Raw genomic sequence first — 17157 nt, 5'->3', positions numbered from 1 at the left:
TAATGTGGTGCTTAGTTAGTAGCATGCTAAAAGGCTCTCCTGTAGAAAAGGGAGAATGGCAAAATGCAGTGGCTGACAGGCTACTTTTAAATCAATGCCATGAAAAGTGTCAGACATATCCATTAACACAACAGAACACCCTAGTCACTAACACGTTCCTAGTGGAACCCAAAGTGATTAATTTTAAGTGAGGATGTGATGGTTTGGAAATAAGCTAATGTGTACTCTCAGGTTGCTCTGTTTGATTTACCAGGAAGTAACGTAAGGACTGGATTGAATGTTGGTCCTCAGCACAGAGGCAAAGGAAGGGGTGGTCTGTACCAACTAAGCAATGATCTGCTAATTCCACTACACAAACCGAGGAGGCACTGAGGAGAGAGAAACCTTGCCACAAAGTAGACTTACTTCATATTTAGAAATACTAACTCAGAGATTAAACCAGTGAAGATAAATAAAAGCCAGACTATATAACAACAATCTGCCCACCTACTGTGGGGAATGTAGGTCAAGGAGAAAGAATAGGGGAAATATAATCCACAAAATATTCAAGGCAAAAATATGCTGGTTATTACAGCAACCACAATCTGAGAACTATAAACACTAAATGTAAATTAGTGGTAAATCCTGTGGCGTTCTTAAATTCAATGATATTTTAAAACTCTTCTCTGCCAAGGTGTTTTATAAACAAGTTGGTAGACTGATCTCTAAGAGAAGCATTTCATTAAAAAAAAAAACCAAATTAAAATTACTTGAGACAGAAAATATTGGTTCTAAAAATTGTAATTGAACAGTTTAATTGGTTATGTGCTTAGCAAACACTGATGCAGAAGTCAGCCCAGCAGCCAGCAAGGCCTGTGACGCATGTGTACCCTGCATGATAAGATGCAGGGCACACATGCGTCACACATAGTGGGGTGGGGGTGGGGGGCTCTGGCATTCATCTGTACCCTGACACATGACTGTGTCTCTTCTGTGATGTGGGGAAAGAAGGAACAGCCTGTCCCTGTACGTTACCAAATCCAACTTTTAGAAAGTATTCTTTCACCAAGATGAAGGGCCCTTGCTACTGTCACATGCCTTCTGACTTTGTTAGGAAACAGAAGTTGCACACGTTCAGCCTCAAGGCTGCTGTCTGTCATTTTGCTCCCTGGAGGACTTAGGAAAGAGGCAGGAAAGTAAATTTCATTATATGTGTATGTGTTTATTCATGTGCTACACTGCATATGTGGAGGGCAGAGGACAACTTAGAGAGTCCACTGTTGCCTGGGTAAGGCAGCAGGCACGTTTACCTGTCTAGTCATGAGACTGGCTAGACATACTCATTTTGACAGATAGAGCACTGATAACACAATTTAATAGTCACTCTTCTTGTTATTTCTATCTCTTCCAAATTGAAATCATAGCATCTTTACAGAAAACTTTAATAGAGCCTATTTCTTTTTGATAAATTCACATCATATATCAACATTAAAAAAAAATCCCTTGTAGTCTCAAAAGAGAAGGGCCTAAGTTTTGTTACTATGTTATAACTGTATTTGAAGACAGCATAAAAAAATAATAATAAAATTAAAAAAATAAAAAATAATAAAAAAAAAGAAGAAGACAGCAATTTCTCCCCTTCAATATGCCCATTGGACCTGTTGACATCTTGGAATTTTTCAGAAAGCTTGTTTGAAAAACAAAAGCCTAAAAGATCCTTCTATATTAAACTGATATTTAATTAGATTTAATTCTATGCTTTAAAGTTTTTATTTTATAGCAAATTATTCAATAATCCTTGGAATTCTTTGTTAAAATGCAACTACAAAGTCAATAGACACCTGGAATGTTTTATTCCAGATAATGACCTGTCCTGGAACCTGTGTCATGATCCCTAACCTGTGTCACACACTTAGGACTTAAGGGGTAAGGAAATGTTAACATATTTGGTAGGGCAAACCAAACTCTGACTTCTGCTTTCCTTTAATAAAACCTTTATAGTTTTATATTCTTTTTATCATGTAAGACAAATTCAATGTTATCTTATCAAGTTCTTAAAATCTTCTAGTGGTGTTCTTACCAAGACCACAGGAAATTGCATTAGCCTGCTGAATCACATGAAGTGGGTGGGACAGGTACAAGGCTGAGCGTTCACATCTGGGAGCACAGGATGCTGTTCTTCCTGCTGTGCACATCTGGGACCCTTTCCATCTCTCTTTGAGCTTCTTGCTGACATGAAGTCTATTGCATATAACATTTTCTTGCAGCCCTTGCACACTGTCTTTGTACTCACTGCCATGCTCTGACAGTCACTAGGAGGAGGTACTATTGCTTTAAATCACTATCTACCTTATTAGTTTTGATGCTTTTAATTTGAATATCAAGGCTTACCTAAACAAAAAGTTGGCATTCTCTATAAATCACAGTAGTTTAAGTCCTGACTCTAGCGAGGGTTTCCTTTATTGGTTAGTGCTCCCTGAACTCTGGCAAATGGAAGTGGCATGAGTAGGGATTCTTGTATTGAATGGAAAGTTAGTATGCTCACATCCATATGAATGTCAGATAAACTTAGATATTTATTAAAACCTTTTCTTCATCCAAATCAGTTGGTTATGTCTGCATATCTGCTGGCTTTCCTCTGCACTACCGTTCCATCTGAAGGCACTGGAGTGGATAATGGGCATTTTCTACCTACTGCATCTTCATTATTAGAGGCACCTTTTACTAACATTCTTCAATTGTTGCATTTTGAAGCTTTTCTCCTTTAACCCTCTTTCCCACAATGCTAGCAATTAAATATGTCTCATGTACCTCAGATAGTTCTTTAAAACATCAAATACATTTCTAGTCCTATGAATATAACAAATGGATATAAACATAACACACATATATGTATGTGTATATAAACAGACATGCATACATAAGCACAGCTAGGAGTCTCTCTCTCTGACATTCTAAAGGCTGAAACCCAGGCCTTGACATATGCAAGGCAAATTGTTGACCTTGGAGTCACAACCCTCGACTATTTTCATTGCCAAACCCAAATCCATTGCCATTGTAATCATGTTTGCGGTGTTTTGTTTTTTTTTTATAAAATTGTTTTAATTGGGGGTTTAATTGTCTTTGTAAATGCTTATCTTACCCACACCAATCTTTTGTCTTGTATGCTAGATTTTAATAGAGGTGTTTACAGACTCTTAGTGTTATAGGAAATTTATTTTCCTTTATAATTAAAGCAAACCATGCTGGGGACTAGTAGAAAGAATACACTTTACAAACAGAGACAGAAAGAAAGCCTCTGGGCTCCCTCTGGCCCCTTAGTGAGGTTTCCAGTTGTCCTGCCTCTAGGAACTATGGCATTGGGAAGCTCCTGGAAACCTCTGAGGCTTGGTTGGAGGAGGCAGCTGATTTCTCCCATTATTCAGCCTTCAGGAGATACCACTTCCTGAAAAACCTATGGGCAGTTCATTTCTCCTCAAGCAAATGAGGTGGCCACCTAAGATCTCATTCAATTTCAAGCTTATTTAAAGACCTTTAAACAGGCTTATATTTTATGTATACCACCCTGCTTTCTAAGTATGTCCTATTGAATTAAAGCAGAAATATAAACAGTCACTAGGGACAGTCTGCACCCCAGTCCAGCCATAGGGTGCTCACTCTGGCGAGCTCTATTCACGACTCTCCTGTGTATCCTTACCTATTTGTAGATTACACTGGAGGCAGCTCTGACCTGAGTTTTTAATCTCTCATGTCACAGAATAACCGACTAGACCAATGACAAACTTGAGCTTCTCAGAATCCTGCCCATGTAGTGCTCTCCCTGTCAGATGGTCTCTTGCTAAGAGAAACTAAATCTATCTCTAGCTTTTAGGGATGCCTCCCTGGCTTCTGGTTTACTTAGCCACACCTACCTAACTCGAATGAAAAAGAATCAATACAGAAATCATTATCAACACTAAAACACATCTGCTTTACTTAGAAGTGGCTATCTGGAAAGGGCACTACTACTATATATGGACCTATGCTTGATATTTCCCCCCTCTGTGCTTCATGTCTCTAATATACTAAAACTAATAAGAGGAATCTGTCTGTCTGTCTGTCTGTCTGTCTGTCTTTCTCTCTCTCTCTTGGAGGGAACATCACAGATCACTTCTATAGTGATCTCTCTCTGCTACACAGATAGCCAAATGTTGGGAATTTGGTTCAGGAGAGTAAACAGGTTGAGATGGTTAACTATGATGAAGGTTTACTGTCAAAGTAAAAATGTAAAAGTTCAGTCAGTTTTCTTGTTTCTGGCCCCATTATACTTAATGGCAATGAAATAGATTCCAAGGAAACTCAGTCAAGCACACACATATTATCAGCTCAAAACCATAGTAAAGAACATGCTTACACATGTCCTTTTAAGAATATACTTTATACCCACCCACATGTTTTCAGAAGCAGTGAGGGTCCCAAGTGAGTCTTTATGCTTGTAAAAGTTTGTTCTTTATCATTTATTTATATGAGAACAGCTAAGAGGGAGGGAGGGAGGGAGGGAGGAAGAAGAGGAGGAGGAGGAAGAAGAGGAGGAGGAAGAAAAGAGGAGGAGGAGGAGGAGAGACAGAGAGAGAGACAGAGAGAGACAGAGAGAGACAGAGAGAGCTCGCTAGCTCACACGGGCGAGGGGGGAGGGGAGGCAAGAAAGCCTGTCCTAGTGCAACTCCATTGGTGGGTCCACACCATTTCCTCCATTGTAGGAGAGAAAGTAGGGCACAATTTCTGCAAGCATAAGTGATGCTTAGAGGAAAATTCAATCACGGAATGATGCCGAGCCTGATTATTCGACTGCACTTTAAAAGGCAGAGATTGCAGTCTGTAAGTCCAAAGTGGTTTCATATGGACTGCCACAGCTGCGGTTTACTCTTGAAACTCTAACCTGTCAAATTAGAAGCAGGCAAGGCCTCTGCTCTTAATGGTTCCCCTTTCTACTTGTACTGTCTGCAGTTATGTCTACAAGTCTATCATTTTTTATTCATTTCAACTATGCCATTTGACTGAGTGAAATATGGAAACTGCTGTCACCCTGGCAGAAGAAGGTTCTTAGGATGCTGTGGCTTAAAGAAACCGTCAACTTCGGGTTGCTGTACAGATAAGGCTGACTTCTGCTCGGCGTGTCCTCGACAAGCTTTGCTGATATTTCATTATCCTCATTAACACTGTACAGTGTATAATACAATAGCGGACAATGGTTCAGATGTGTGAGCATGGGGCTGTCCCTGCTCTGGAGTCTTAACTGACTTTACTGTTCCAACATTCTTCCAGCTCTCCTCTGCTATTTAGAGCCTGGCGTTTCAGCACCTTGACTCTCTTCCTCAACTGTGGGCTGACTTGTTTAGCAGAGATCTGCCTCAGTGAAACTGAAAAGTCAGGTGCTCAGATTTTACCTACAATGCTGTAGAGCCCTCCCTTACAGGCTCCCTCCACACACATCTCATGATATGAAATAGTAAAGACTAAGCACAAACACTTTTCTCCCCAAGCAACACCATAAGTGAAACCATGCCCTACAAAATCGTATCCTGTTGAGGACATAATGACATCAGAAATATATGCTTATCATCTGCTTTAGACAACTTAGCATATTTTTGGCCCATGGCGAAGTTGAAGTAAAACCATTTGTAGTTGCCTCAAAGCAAGATAACCACACTTTTCTAAGGTAATTGATACCTAAGAGACTACTGCCTTCACATCACAGTTCAGGATCTAGGCATGCTAATTCTTTAAAGAATGTTGTTAAAATTTACAATGCATAGATGTCAACTGGGCTCCTTCCAAAATTTAATGTGAAATAATTACCCAGTTTAGTATGCATAGAGACCACAGTGCAGTAGGCATTTAGAAACTCCCTTAGATTTCTGGAATTACCTCTTGCCCAATTTAAAGAGAGGGGAAACTGAGATTCCTTTTTGAATGTAAAAGTAGAATAGTTGCAGTAAAAACTAAGAACACTGCTGTGTATGTTGAAGGTGCTCAGGTGAAGTCAATCATTACTTTCATGTTTCCTAGAGTATATTGAAAGAAACAGTTATGTAAAGTATAGATCGCTAAAGTAAACACAAGACATACAATTTTTATATTCATTGTGAGAACATGTATAGGGAATGCAAATACGCCACTTGCGTTCTGTGACAGTGATATAAAGCACATAGCTTCCCTGGACAGCACCTTAGCCAGAGAGGCTAACCGCAGGCTGCCAACAGCAATCTGAAGGCAGCTCTTCACTGTGTGCAGAGACAAAAGCGCTAAGAATTACCTTTGCCCAGAGGCAACTGGATAATTTGGAACAACAAAAAGATTAAGTAAATATTTAATCTAAAGTGGTCTGAATGGAATAAGGTGCATCAGCAAATGTCAGATCCAGAGTAAGGAATGCCTGTCATTTCCAAAGAAGAAAACACAGAATGAAAATGTAAGATGTTTCTCAAACTTCCCAGGGCTTGCTCCCGAGCTTGCTGCAGACAAAGGCACTGCCACGGGCACTTAACCCACTACAAAACACAAGAACAAAACACACGCCCGTGCATACCTCCATTCTCTCCTGTTTGACATCATCAAGCTCGTTGTCTTCAAACATTGCCAGCAGCTCTCCTGTCTGGTCGATAGAGTTGATCAAGTCCTGAGCGATCTTCTGTCTCTTGTTTGTACCGCTGCTGCCACTCAGTTTTTCTTCATGAGGATTAGGAAGGAGACAAAGCACAACTGCACTGAGCAGGGTTCGTCAGCACAAACCAGCACTGCAAACACCGCATGTGACATTCACTCAGAGCCATCTTTACAGAGAACTCGTCTACAGAAAGCAGTCACCAATATCACAAAACAAAAAATAGCATCAAATCACTTATTAATTACCGTAGTAAGTGTGAAAGGGCTGACTGAATCCCTTAGGAAAGGAAGAGGGGCTCTCAGGTTTGGCTATAATACTGCTCCACAGTACTTACGAGAGAAATATAACACAAGCAGGAAAAAGAGGGGGCGCTGGGTAAATGCGAGCAAAGAAGGCAGATGTGACCAAAACTGCTACACAAGACAGCCTGAAATGTTATCTGATCAAAGAGGAAGACTAAGAGGGATATTCTTCTATAGACTAGAGATTACAAACAAATAAACAAACAAACAAAAACCCAAATACTACAGATGGAAACTTATTAAGAAATGTAATTAATAAAAGACACTTGAATGCATTTCTTTCGAACTTTGACAATTTATGGTAAGGCCATTAAAGTAAAAAGTACAAGGGCTTCGGCACCTATGTCAGCACGCACAGAATGAGGGTCTAACCTCCTAAGTCCTTTTCTTCTGAAATAAAAATTTTAATAAACACATATGATCACAGTAAGGGCTGGGGATGTAGTTGAGTGATAGTGTGTTTGTGGTTCATGTGCAAGACTCTGGGGGCAAAATCTCCAACACCAAGTGTGCGTGTGCGTGTCGGGGAACAAAAATACACACACCAAAAATATGATATGTACTGCTTTCTCCTTTGCTGTCCTTCCCTTCCCCTTTTCTTCTCTCTCTTTATGTTATCCACCAATCCTCGACTTAAGATACAACTCACAATGGTTCTCCTGTATATAATCACCATATACTTCTCTGTGTTCACATATTTACAATAAAATCCTTTATATATGTATTTTATTCATTTTCCTTTAAAATTAGCTCTTATAGCCTTTCGTTATGAAGAAAGATTCTTTTATCCTCTCTTCTGCCCATGTTTCCTCACTGAGGACAGAAAAAGATCTGATTCTTCTGTAAGTCCTGCATAATCATCTATGTCTTATAGTATCTACTAACACGGTTTTTAGGCCCTCCTCTGTCGATGGGCAGACATGTTGTGTCAGTGTTTGCACTGGGGAAATGCTGTAAGTGGCAATCATTCATAGATGTGCTCTGTCCTCAGGGTATGCATTTCCAAGAGTGGAAATGATTCAGGCGCTTCAAGTTTAACCAAAGAAATTCTGAGCCTGTCCAGCCACCTATGTGGCAGAGGGTGGCCTAGTTGGACATCAGTGGGAGGAGCAACCCTTGGGCCTGAGGGGGTTTGATGCCCCACTGTAGGGGAATGCCAGGGCAGGAAGGTGGGAATGGGTGGGTGGGTGGGGGAGCACCTCATAGAGGCAGGGGTGGGGGTGGGATAGGGGATTTCTAGAGGGGAGACCTGGAAAGGGGATAACATTCATTTGAAATGTAAATAAAGAAAATATCTAATAAAGAATCTTTTGAAAAAAAGAAAAAAAAATTCTGAGCCTGTTTTCTCCACATTTGTCCTCTGAACTCCGGGAAAAGTCAATGAATCTAAAGTGAATATTGTATAGTTAACCCATAGCCAACAGGGAACTGCAGCATCTTCTCACATCTGCCAGCTCCCCTGGAAGCTTCTCTTTACCATCTATGCTTATCTAACACGGACTCTTCCCATCACCCCTCTGCGTCTGCCTGTCCACTGCAGAGCATCTTTTGCCATAATCTAAAATGTTGTACTATTAAGTTTCTTTACCTTCTGTCTGACTCCTCTCCACCTCCACAGAGTGGAGACTGTCAATTTTCAAGTCTTTTTTTCAGATTTAGTTTCCTTCCTTTTGTTTTTCATACTTACGCACCCAGAATTTGTTTTGTATACAGTAAATTCTGTATGTTTCACATTTAGTGTCTTTAATAAAATACATGTACATTACCACTAATACCTACGTTCTCCTGCTACCTTGGACTGTGTCATACCATGAACCTCCATGTCTCAGACTTTGTACTTTGAGTCAGTCACTGATATAGGACTGAAATATATATTTATTCTGTGATTTCATCCTTTCTCAAGCTACATATGGACATTTCCTGCTCCAAGAGAAGCTATGATATCTCTGTATGATTCATTCCAAGAAAACATTATTGGAATTATATCCAAAGGACCACAAATTCAGTCATTTTGGTTGAACTGATGTATTTAATATGTTTCAATTCCGTTGTCCTTTCTTATTGTATTTACTCCTAATTTAATCCACCCCTGTAGTCAATGTTAATAAAATGTTCCCTATTTTAATTCCAAGGACTGTTTTTCTTGAGCCCTGCAGGTGACTATGCGAAGGACTGTGATGCTTATCCCAGTTTTAGGATGTTTGTGTTGATCCCACATATTTAGTAATATACTTCCTAAGTAGTTAAGGTGGGGATTATTACTCATTTAAAATTAAAGATTAGTGGCATGAACCCTGTAAGCTATCCACTGTTAGTTCAAGTGTAAAAGTGAACTGTCTAACCAATTCCACATTTTTTTAAAAGTATTCTGTGGACACAGTGAACAGAACAAACGCTACCACTGACCTTCCACTCTAAGGAAGTACGTCCTAGGTACACATACTCTGATACTTTGCTAGTTTATTATTAGGCTGTTACAGGTGTGTTATACCAAACTAGCGGTTCTCAATCTAGCTAGTGCTGTGACCCTTTAATAGAATGCCTCATGTGGTAGTGACTCCAAACCATAAAATCATTTTGTTGGTACTTCATAACTGTAATTTTGCCACTGTTATGAATTATAGTATAACTATTTGAAATGAGGATATTGGATATGTGACCCCTCTGAAAGGGTCATTTGCCCCTGCAAAGGGGTTGTGACCCACAGTTTGAGAACAGTAACAAACAGTATATAATCTTTATTCTTTTAGGTGTTTTAGTACAGAATTCTATGAGTAATGCTATATTATCTTGTTTTCTTCACATTTACATACACATCCATCAAACTGGGCACTAGACTTTGTGAACTTCCCATTTATCTTTTTGTTGATATTTGTGATCTTTATTCCTTTTGTTTTTTTTAAAAAAAATTAAGCCATCCATGTTGATAAACGTACCATTTTTTCTTTTTGTCCATTTAAAATTGTAATGTTCTTTTCTAGTCTATCATTGCTTTTCCGCTTTCTGTTTCTGTTTCCATTACTTCAAGTCCTGCATTAAGTCCTCTTGGGGGTATGAATTGCATGTGTCCATGATGTACTAGCCCACGTGTCTGGTGTGACTGCCTGGATCTATGTGCACATGTCAAAGGCATCAACTGTCCTCCTCTACTGCTCTCACTGCAGTCCTCGAAAGCATAGCTTTCCTCTTTCCTCTTAAGATAAAAGCATAAGGGCTGGGGATATGGCTGTGTGGGTAAGGTGCTTGCCACGGAAGCCTGATGGCCTGAGTTTGTATCCCCAGAACCTACATCGAAGCTGGAGGCAGTGTGTGAGCATCTCAGTACAGCTCACACAGCTCAGTGAGGAGTGCTCAGTACAGCTCTGCCAGGAGACAGGAGGCTGAGGCAGGGGAGTCTCCAGAAATATACAGACCAGCTAGTCTGAGGCATGTTCCAGTGAATAAGCTGGAAACAGGTAAAGGACTGATCCTTCAGGTTGTCCTCTGACCTCCACACATGTGCCATGACAGGTAGGTGCCTGTACTCAACACACACATGTACACACACCCCACCCACACAAAAGAGAAAACTATGACAATATGTATTAATATATTTGTTTAGTTGTATTGAAGTAAGACCCTGGCAGGGTAACATGAGCTCTACAACAGAGCTACACCCCTAAGCAAACCATAACTCAGAAGGTTACTGCAAGGGATCATAAAGGAGTTATTAAATGTTACAGTTAGTGGTTAATATGGATTAATGAACAGGATATCAGTGAGACTTAGGGAGTGAGGAAAAACTAAAATACTTTTCATTAGAATAATGATGGTTATACCAAATAAAGATGACTCAAGCATTATATGATGATCTGCTGCTTACTATAAATATGTTAATAAAGCTTTAGAATAAAAATATGCTTATAATAAAATAATCATAGAAAACTTTTTCATAATCATGTGCCTGCTAACTTATATGATGTTTTTTTTTTCCTTAAGGAAGATAGGAGTAAAATTTAAGTCCATCTTTGCCTAAATTGTGCAGCTTTAAACAAGGGATTGCTAAGAAAGTAATATATCATCATTTCAGGGTAGATTCTGGACATAGATCTTAATATAGCAGCTAACTCTTTTGACAAAAGATACAAGCTGAAGCCAGAATCCAATAAAATTAATGCTGAAGAATTCTAGAAGTAAAGTCTATAGAAAATAATAAATTTGCTTAAACATTATGAGGTGTGTGTGTGAGTTTCCTTTTGCTTTTAGTTTGATAGTCTGTCTAGGAACATAGTAACTTTTGCAGATGACAATGTCATACAGAACCTTAAGAGGTTTGACAGAGTATTTTAGATGAGTCCCTAGTGCGACCCTCTGTTTCCAGCTCCAGGCAAACAGTACTCTCTGTTCTCCCTCTCTTGCTACTTGTCAATCTGAGATCTGTGGTCTCTGCGGTGGGCTTCTACTTTATCCACATATGAGCATGAAGGTAGTCAATTCTACTTTATTGCCATAAATACTTCTTGCATAAATACAAAATACAAAAATGGAAAAAGGCATTTATATCTTTGTGTGTTCGCAGATATTGGGATGACTCTAGCTTTCTGTTATGTAGTGTGAACATCCTTCTTCGTTTGGCTTTACTGGGTGTTGAATGGCTGGTTCACTCTGTCTGTTAATCTTTTTGAGAAACTTCGAGGATGTTTTCTGAAGTGTCTGTACCATTTTATCTTTCTCCTAGCAACATAAGCTAGCTACCTCCACACACTCAGCACCGTGTGCCTTCACCTGTCTATCCCAGACACCCTGGTGGTAGGAGCGGCCTGTGATTGTGGTTCTGATTTGCATTTGTACTATGGCCCAGGCTAGTGGTCATCTTTTCTTGCATCTCGTAGCTAGTGTTTTAGTTCTGTGGCAAGGTTATCGCTTACTCATTTTAAAGCTGCATTATTGTCTTTATTATGGAACTGAAGAGTTCTTTAAACATTTAGGTTACAAATTCCTTGGTAAAGACATGTAAGATTTTTGAGTTCTGTTTTTTCTTGCTGCACATTCTTTGAAGCACGAAGGCTTTAAACTTGATTAATGCTAACTGAATAGCACCTTCGTTTGCTGCTGTGCTTCTGGTGTCCTGTGCTTACAATACTGTCCGTACACAGGCGGCCAACACTTATTCCTGCTTTCTTTTAAAAACTTTCTCTTCTAAAGGCCAGAGAGATGGCTCGGTAGGTTAAAATGCCTGCCATCACACCTGATGACCTAAGTTCAACATCAGGACCCACAGAGTGGAGGGAAAGAATCTATTCCTGAAAACTATCTTCTGTCTTTTACTCACACAGTTACTGTGGAATACACCCCTTACATGCATACAGAAAACAAGAAAACAAAGATATAGTAAAAACAGAAAAAAGACTTAAATTTTGTGCTGTTATAGTGAGCTCTTAATAATCTGTACTTAGGTTTTTTTTTTCTTTTCTTTTGTCTGTTTTGGAAAGGGGCATACTGAAGTATGTAGGGATCAAATTGTTTCTTTTCTATGTAGCTTTCTAGCTGTCACAATGTCTCTAGTTGAAAGAGTGGTTCATTTCAGATGGAACTGCTCTGCATACCTATCAAGCATTACTGAGCCTCTCTGTGAGCCTCACTTGTGCACTCAGTCCTGATCACCCACTGACTAGCATGGAGCTGTCCTTTTGTCCACCATACCTTGTATGTATTATGGTGATTTATAGCAGTTTTATTCAGATGGTTCTGATTCTTCTTGGTCATGTATAATAAAAAATGGATCTTTTTTGCTTTGGCATCTGTCATCTCCACATGAATGACAGAATCAGTCTGTTCATTTCAATAAAAAGCTGATGTGATCTATAGCTCCAGGTGAGGCTGGCTATCGCCTTAACAGTGCCAAGTGTTCTAGCTATGAATGCTGGGTGCTTTTCTATTCCTCAGTCTCCTCCCTGCCTACATCCCCTCGACAGCAATTAGTAGTCTCTGTGTAGAAATCTTGTAAGTCAGTGGTAAAATTTATTGCAGAATTGTTTCTTTTCTGTTGTTGTTATACATGGCTTCCTCATATGATTTTGGGTTGTTTCTCTTGAGTATAAGGAAAGTCTACCTACTTGTTTTGTATATATATTTATCTTGCATTCAGAGAACTCACAAATGTGTCCACTAACTACAACAGTTTTAGTGAATTAAGATAATTTGAGGCTACAGAGAGGATTTGAAATACACACATAGCTATATGCCATCCTTCCTTTCTGATCCTTTCTAATCTAATGCTTTCACTTGTTTTCCTGCCTAAACACCATGCTAAAATCTTTCATCCAATACTGCACAGAAGAGGAACAAGTGCATATTCTCATTGTCATCTTGATTCTGGGGAAGGAAGACTCCAACCTTTTCCTAAGTCTGCTTCCTTCTGGGTTTTTTTGGTCAGTTATAAGCTGCTATAAATACACTGCAGACTGGGGGGCTTAAACAACAATCATTTACTTCTCCGAGTTCCTCAGGCCAGGGCGTCCCGAGTCAAGGCAGAGCTGAGATCTAGTAAAGTCCTCTTTGAGTAGTAGGATGTGAGTTTTTGCTGTCTCTTTTTAGAAGTACACTGATCACATCTATGAGGATTCTCCTTCTCTGACCTAACAACTTCCCAAAGGTCCACAGATACCCTGTCTGATGGCTCTCATAATTATCTCTGTCTATATTACAGTGTGTAACAGTATAGATAATTTTGAGTTTATCCTAATGGAGTTTGTTAGTTTGTTAAGGTAAATGGATAAGTATGTACAATTTTCTTAAATCTGTTCAGTTTTCATTCACTATTTATTTGAATACTCTTTCTGATCCCCTCCCTCTTTTCCTCCCCCTCCTTCACTTCTGATACATTACCCTGATGTATTAGTGTAGTGTACATACCTTCTGACACATTACACTGATGTATAGGTGGAGTGTACACTCATTCTCTTCTGAGTTATGAAAATGCTGATACACTTAATGGTGCCCTACACTTCTCTAAAGCACTGTCTATGTTCATATTTTTCATCATTCTTTAAATTAAATAATCTTTAACGTAATTTCATTGGGTCTTCTGCCAATTCAGTTTCTGTTGTGATAGCTTTCATCTTCCTTGTTGTTCTTGAGTAAATAATGTGTGTGTGTGTGTGTGTGTGTGTACATATGCATGCCATAGCATTTTTGTTGGCGGATAACTGCTACAAAACTGTGCTCTCGTTTTCCATGTGGGCTCCAGCAGCTGGACTTGGGCTATCAGGCTTGGTACTGCCTTCTGAGCATATGTACATTTAAACTCCATTATGATAATTTAAAAAAATTAATCTGTTTCTTGATACTGTACATTTTGTGAGGCATGATTTTCATACTTACCTGTTCTTCTCCGAATACAATTTCCTTTATTTATTTGAACATGGTACAATAGTTACTTTGAAGTTTTTGCCTGCTAAATCCAACATCTAGTAGGCAATTTCTATTGTCTACTTTTCTTGTCTTTTTTATAGATCGTATCTACCTGTGTCTTTACATGTCATGGATCTCTTTAGAGTGAGCCTCTGATGTCTCTCACGCCTCCACTGTGCAGACTTACACGCTCTTCTCTTCTACTTCCAGCTTTTCATAGCCTTTGGCTTTTACTTTTCAAGATTCCCAGCAAGCTTCTAGCTGGTCTGACTTTCAGTACCAAGCATGGCTACGAATTTCCAATACCAGCAAGCTACTGTTTTGTTTTTAAAGCTTTAGTTTTATGATTTTAAGTTATATGCAGGTTTGCATGTGTCTGTGTGTGGGAATGTGCATGTGAGCACAGGTGGCCTCGGATGGAGGCCAGAGGCACTGGATTTCCTGGATCTGGAGTTATGAATGCTAGGACCCAAACTCAGGTCCTCTGCAACAGCAGGAAGGGCTCCGAGTCCCAGAGCTACTGCTTTTCATAACATTCTTGGCAATAAAATGCTCGACATTTTAGTGTACTATTGTTGACCCCTTTGCTTTGCTGTGGCCTCAAGAGGGCTGTTCTTAGCTATTTCTCTGTCTCCTCTGTTAAACATCAAGCTAGCCACTCTTTTGCTTATTGCTTTACAATGGCTCACCCAGCCTTCAGTTTGTGGCCAGGATTGCTGCTTCTTTTTAAATAAGGTCCTAGGTATGAACTTCCACATGTTCTGCTCCAAGTCACTTTCTCAAGGGGTCTGCAGAGTTCTCAGTTCTTCAGGTCTGCCTGTCTCTGTGCTGAACCTTGGACTGTACTAGACCTGGCAGAAAGCAGTGCACACTATGGAAAGATGGAGCTGAGAGTCTTGAGCTCTATAATGTCCCAGAGGAGAAAAAGACAAGGTTAAGTTGCCAGCAAGGAAGTACTTGCGCCAGAGTGTAGGGACAGCACACAGGGAGACCTCCTGCCGGCCTCGGGTGCTGGGGCTCCACCTTCAGCTGAGTGACCTGTCTCCTTACCTTCCAGGAGGTCATCCTCGTCAATGCCTTTGATGATCTTTGACTTGTAGTCTCGGATAAACATGTACTTTAGAAGTCTTCTAAGTTTTTTCTATTGAAATATAAAGTGAGAGGTTTATCAGACAGTTTTCTTTACTGATAAAGAATTGCTTTAAGAATTAAATGCAATGGACTAGTGCCTGACGATATGGAAGAACACAACTGTTATAAGCTTGAAGTATAAGTGGAAAATGTGGCCCTGCAGAAACAGCTAAAATGTGTGTATAAATGTGTTTTTATAGGAGTCCATCCAGGCCTGCCAGAATCAAAATAACACTGTTTTGTATATTTTAAAAAACATCTTAAATTCCTTTTGATGATTTCAATAAATACCATATTGCCTTTGGTGAGCCAAGTGTACTTGTGCTTTGGAACTTTGTATATGTTTGGAGGCAAAAATTATGTAAAATAGACTTATAAACATCTAGATTGGGAGTTTTCAACAATTCATTTTTATGTTTAATTTTTGAGACAAAACTTTGCTGTGTAGCCCAGGGTGAACTTGAACTTGTGATCCCATTGCTTCTGGCTACCCAGTGCTAAAATAGCAGGCGTGCACTACACACCTGCCGGAGCATCTTTTCATAGGATAGTTACATTAAGTCTCTATAAGCTGAGAAATCTGTCTTCAGGCAACTCAAAGCCTGCAAATGACAGCTAGGTGTGATGATGGCCTCCAGGGCTTAGAAGAGGATGATAGTAGCACTCAACTTAAAGCGACTAATAAAGTCATGTAACTTATTCTGTGCTAACCCTAAAATGTATTAGCTCTGGTTCACAACCTGCAGGCCTTGGATTGCTAAGAGTGGTGAAAACACTTCTACAAAGTTGTTTTTTACATGAATACCACTCAATATTTTCAATATTCCGAAGTCGAAACAAATCTGACCAGCTCTTTTCATCCAGGGGTGGGGGTGAGGGGTGGGGGTGTAGACTCAGCCTTCTGACTAAAGCTCTTCAGGGATGGAGGTAGAGTAACCTCTGAGTCTAATTCTGTCATGTGCAAGTGAAGGGAAGTCCCCACCTCACATGCCTGTTGTCTGATCCAGAAGAGACCAGGGAGGCTGCTTCCAAGGGTAGGGAAAGCCCAGCAGGTGGTAGAATCCCCTAGACCACAGGCTCCAAATGCTAAAGACAGTCACAGGGCACCCTACTGGGCGACAGCATTTCTCTTCTTTTTCTTTTCTCTTTGCTTTCACTCCTCCTGTTATTTTAGTTTTAGTCTGTTTAGTATTTGTCTTATATAAGCTACTTTACAATCTTTTTGGGATACTTTAAAATATAAATAAAATTATTTGAGAAAGATGAGAAAGCTAATAACTATTCTGTTACAGGTATGTTGTTGGTTAGTCAAAATATTCTGGTAAGAGTCCTGGATACTAGAAATGCACCGCCAAATGGCACATATTCCTGAAGTTTCTATAGGGTTTAAATGGCTGCCCTCTCTACAAGGGGAAGGAACACCAATATGGACTGTGTGTACATCTCTGTCTTCTCTATGACAAGATGAACTGGGAAGAGCTAAGCAGCCTGCTGTTGCCCAGCTGCCCTCATAAGATACCTTGCCAAAGGCCCTGTTTTTTCACAGCAGTCTTCAGGACTCCCTAGGCACAGCACCCTACAGGTCCCGATGCCTGCTTCCCCTTAAGGATCTCCAAGTACAAAACAAATCAACAATTCCTTTGCTGTCTCCATAAAGTGCTCTTTCCCAGCCATGCCCAGAGCCACCATAGAAACCATGCACCCTGC

General features: G+C 39.8%; 1 protein-coding gene across 8 annotated transcripts in view; it reads right to left on the bottom strand.

Moving 5' to 3' along the window:
- Nucleotides 1-17157, bottom strand: part of Supt3 (SPT3, SAGA and STAGA complex component) — a 342177-nt gene that overhangs the window by 109518 nt on the left and 215502 nt on the right. For all 8 annotated transcript variants that reach the window (NR_158206.1, XM_006523477.3, NM_178652.3 and 5 more), the window contains 2 exons: nucleotides 15370-15460; nucleotides 6548-6687 (listed from right to left, as the gene is read on the bottom strand). Coding sequence is in view for 7 of the 8 variants with exons in the window: in XM_006523477.3 (XP_006523540.1) it covers nucleotides 6548-6687; nucleotides 15370-15460 (231 nt within the window). In the remaining variant the exon portion in view is untranslated. The remainder of the gene's footprint in view (nucleotides 1-6547; nucleotides 6688-15369; nucleotides 15461-17157) is intronic.

This window comes from Mus musculus, chromosome 17 (assembly GCF_000001635.26).
Source record: "Mus musculus strain C57BL/6J chromosome 17, GRCm38.p6 C57BL/6J".
NCBI lineage: Eukaryota > Metazoa > Chordata > Mammalia > Rodentia > Muridae > Mus > Mus musculus.
The sequence above is the reverse complement of the archived record's forward strand: the minus strand, read 5'-3'. Positions and strand labels throughout refer to the sequence as shown.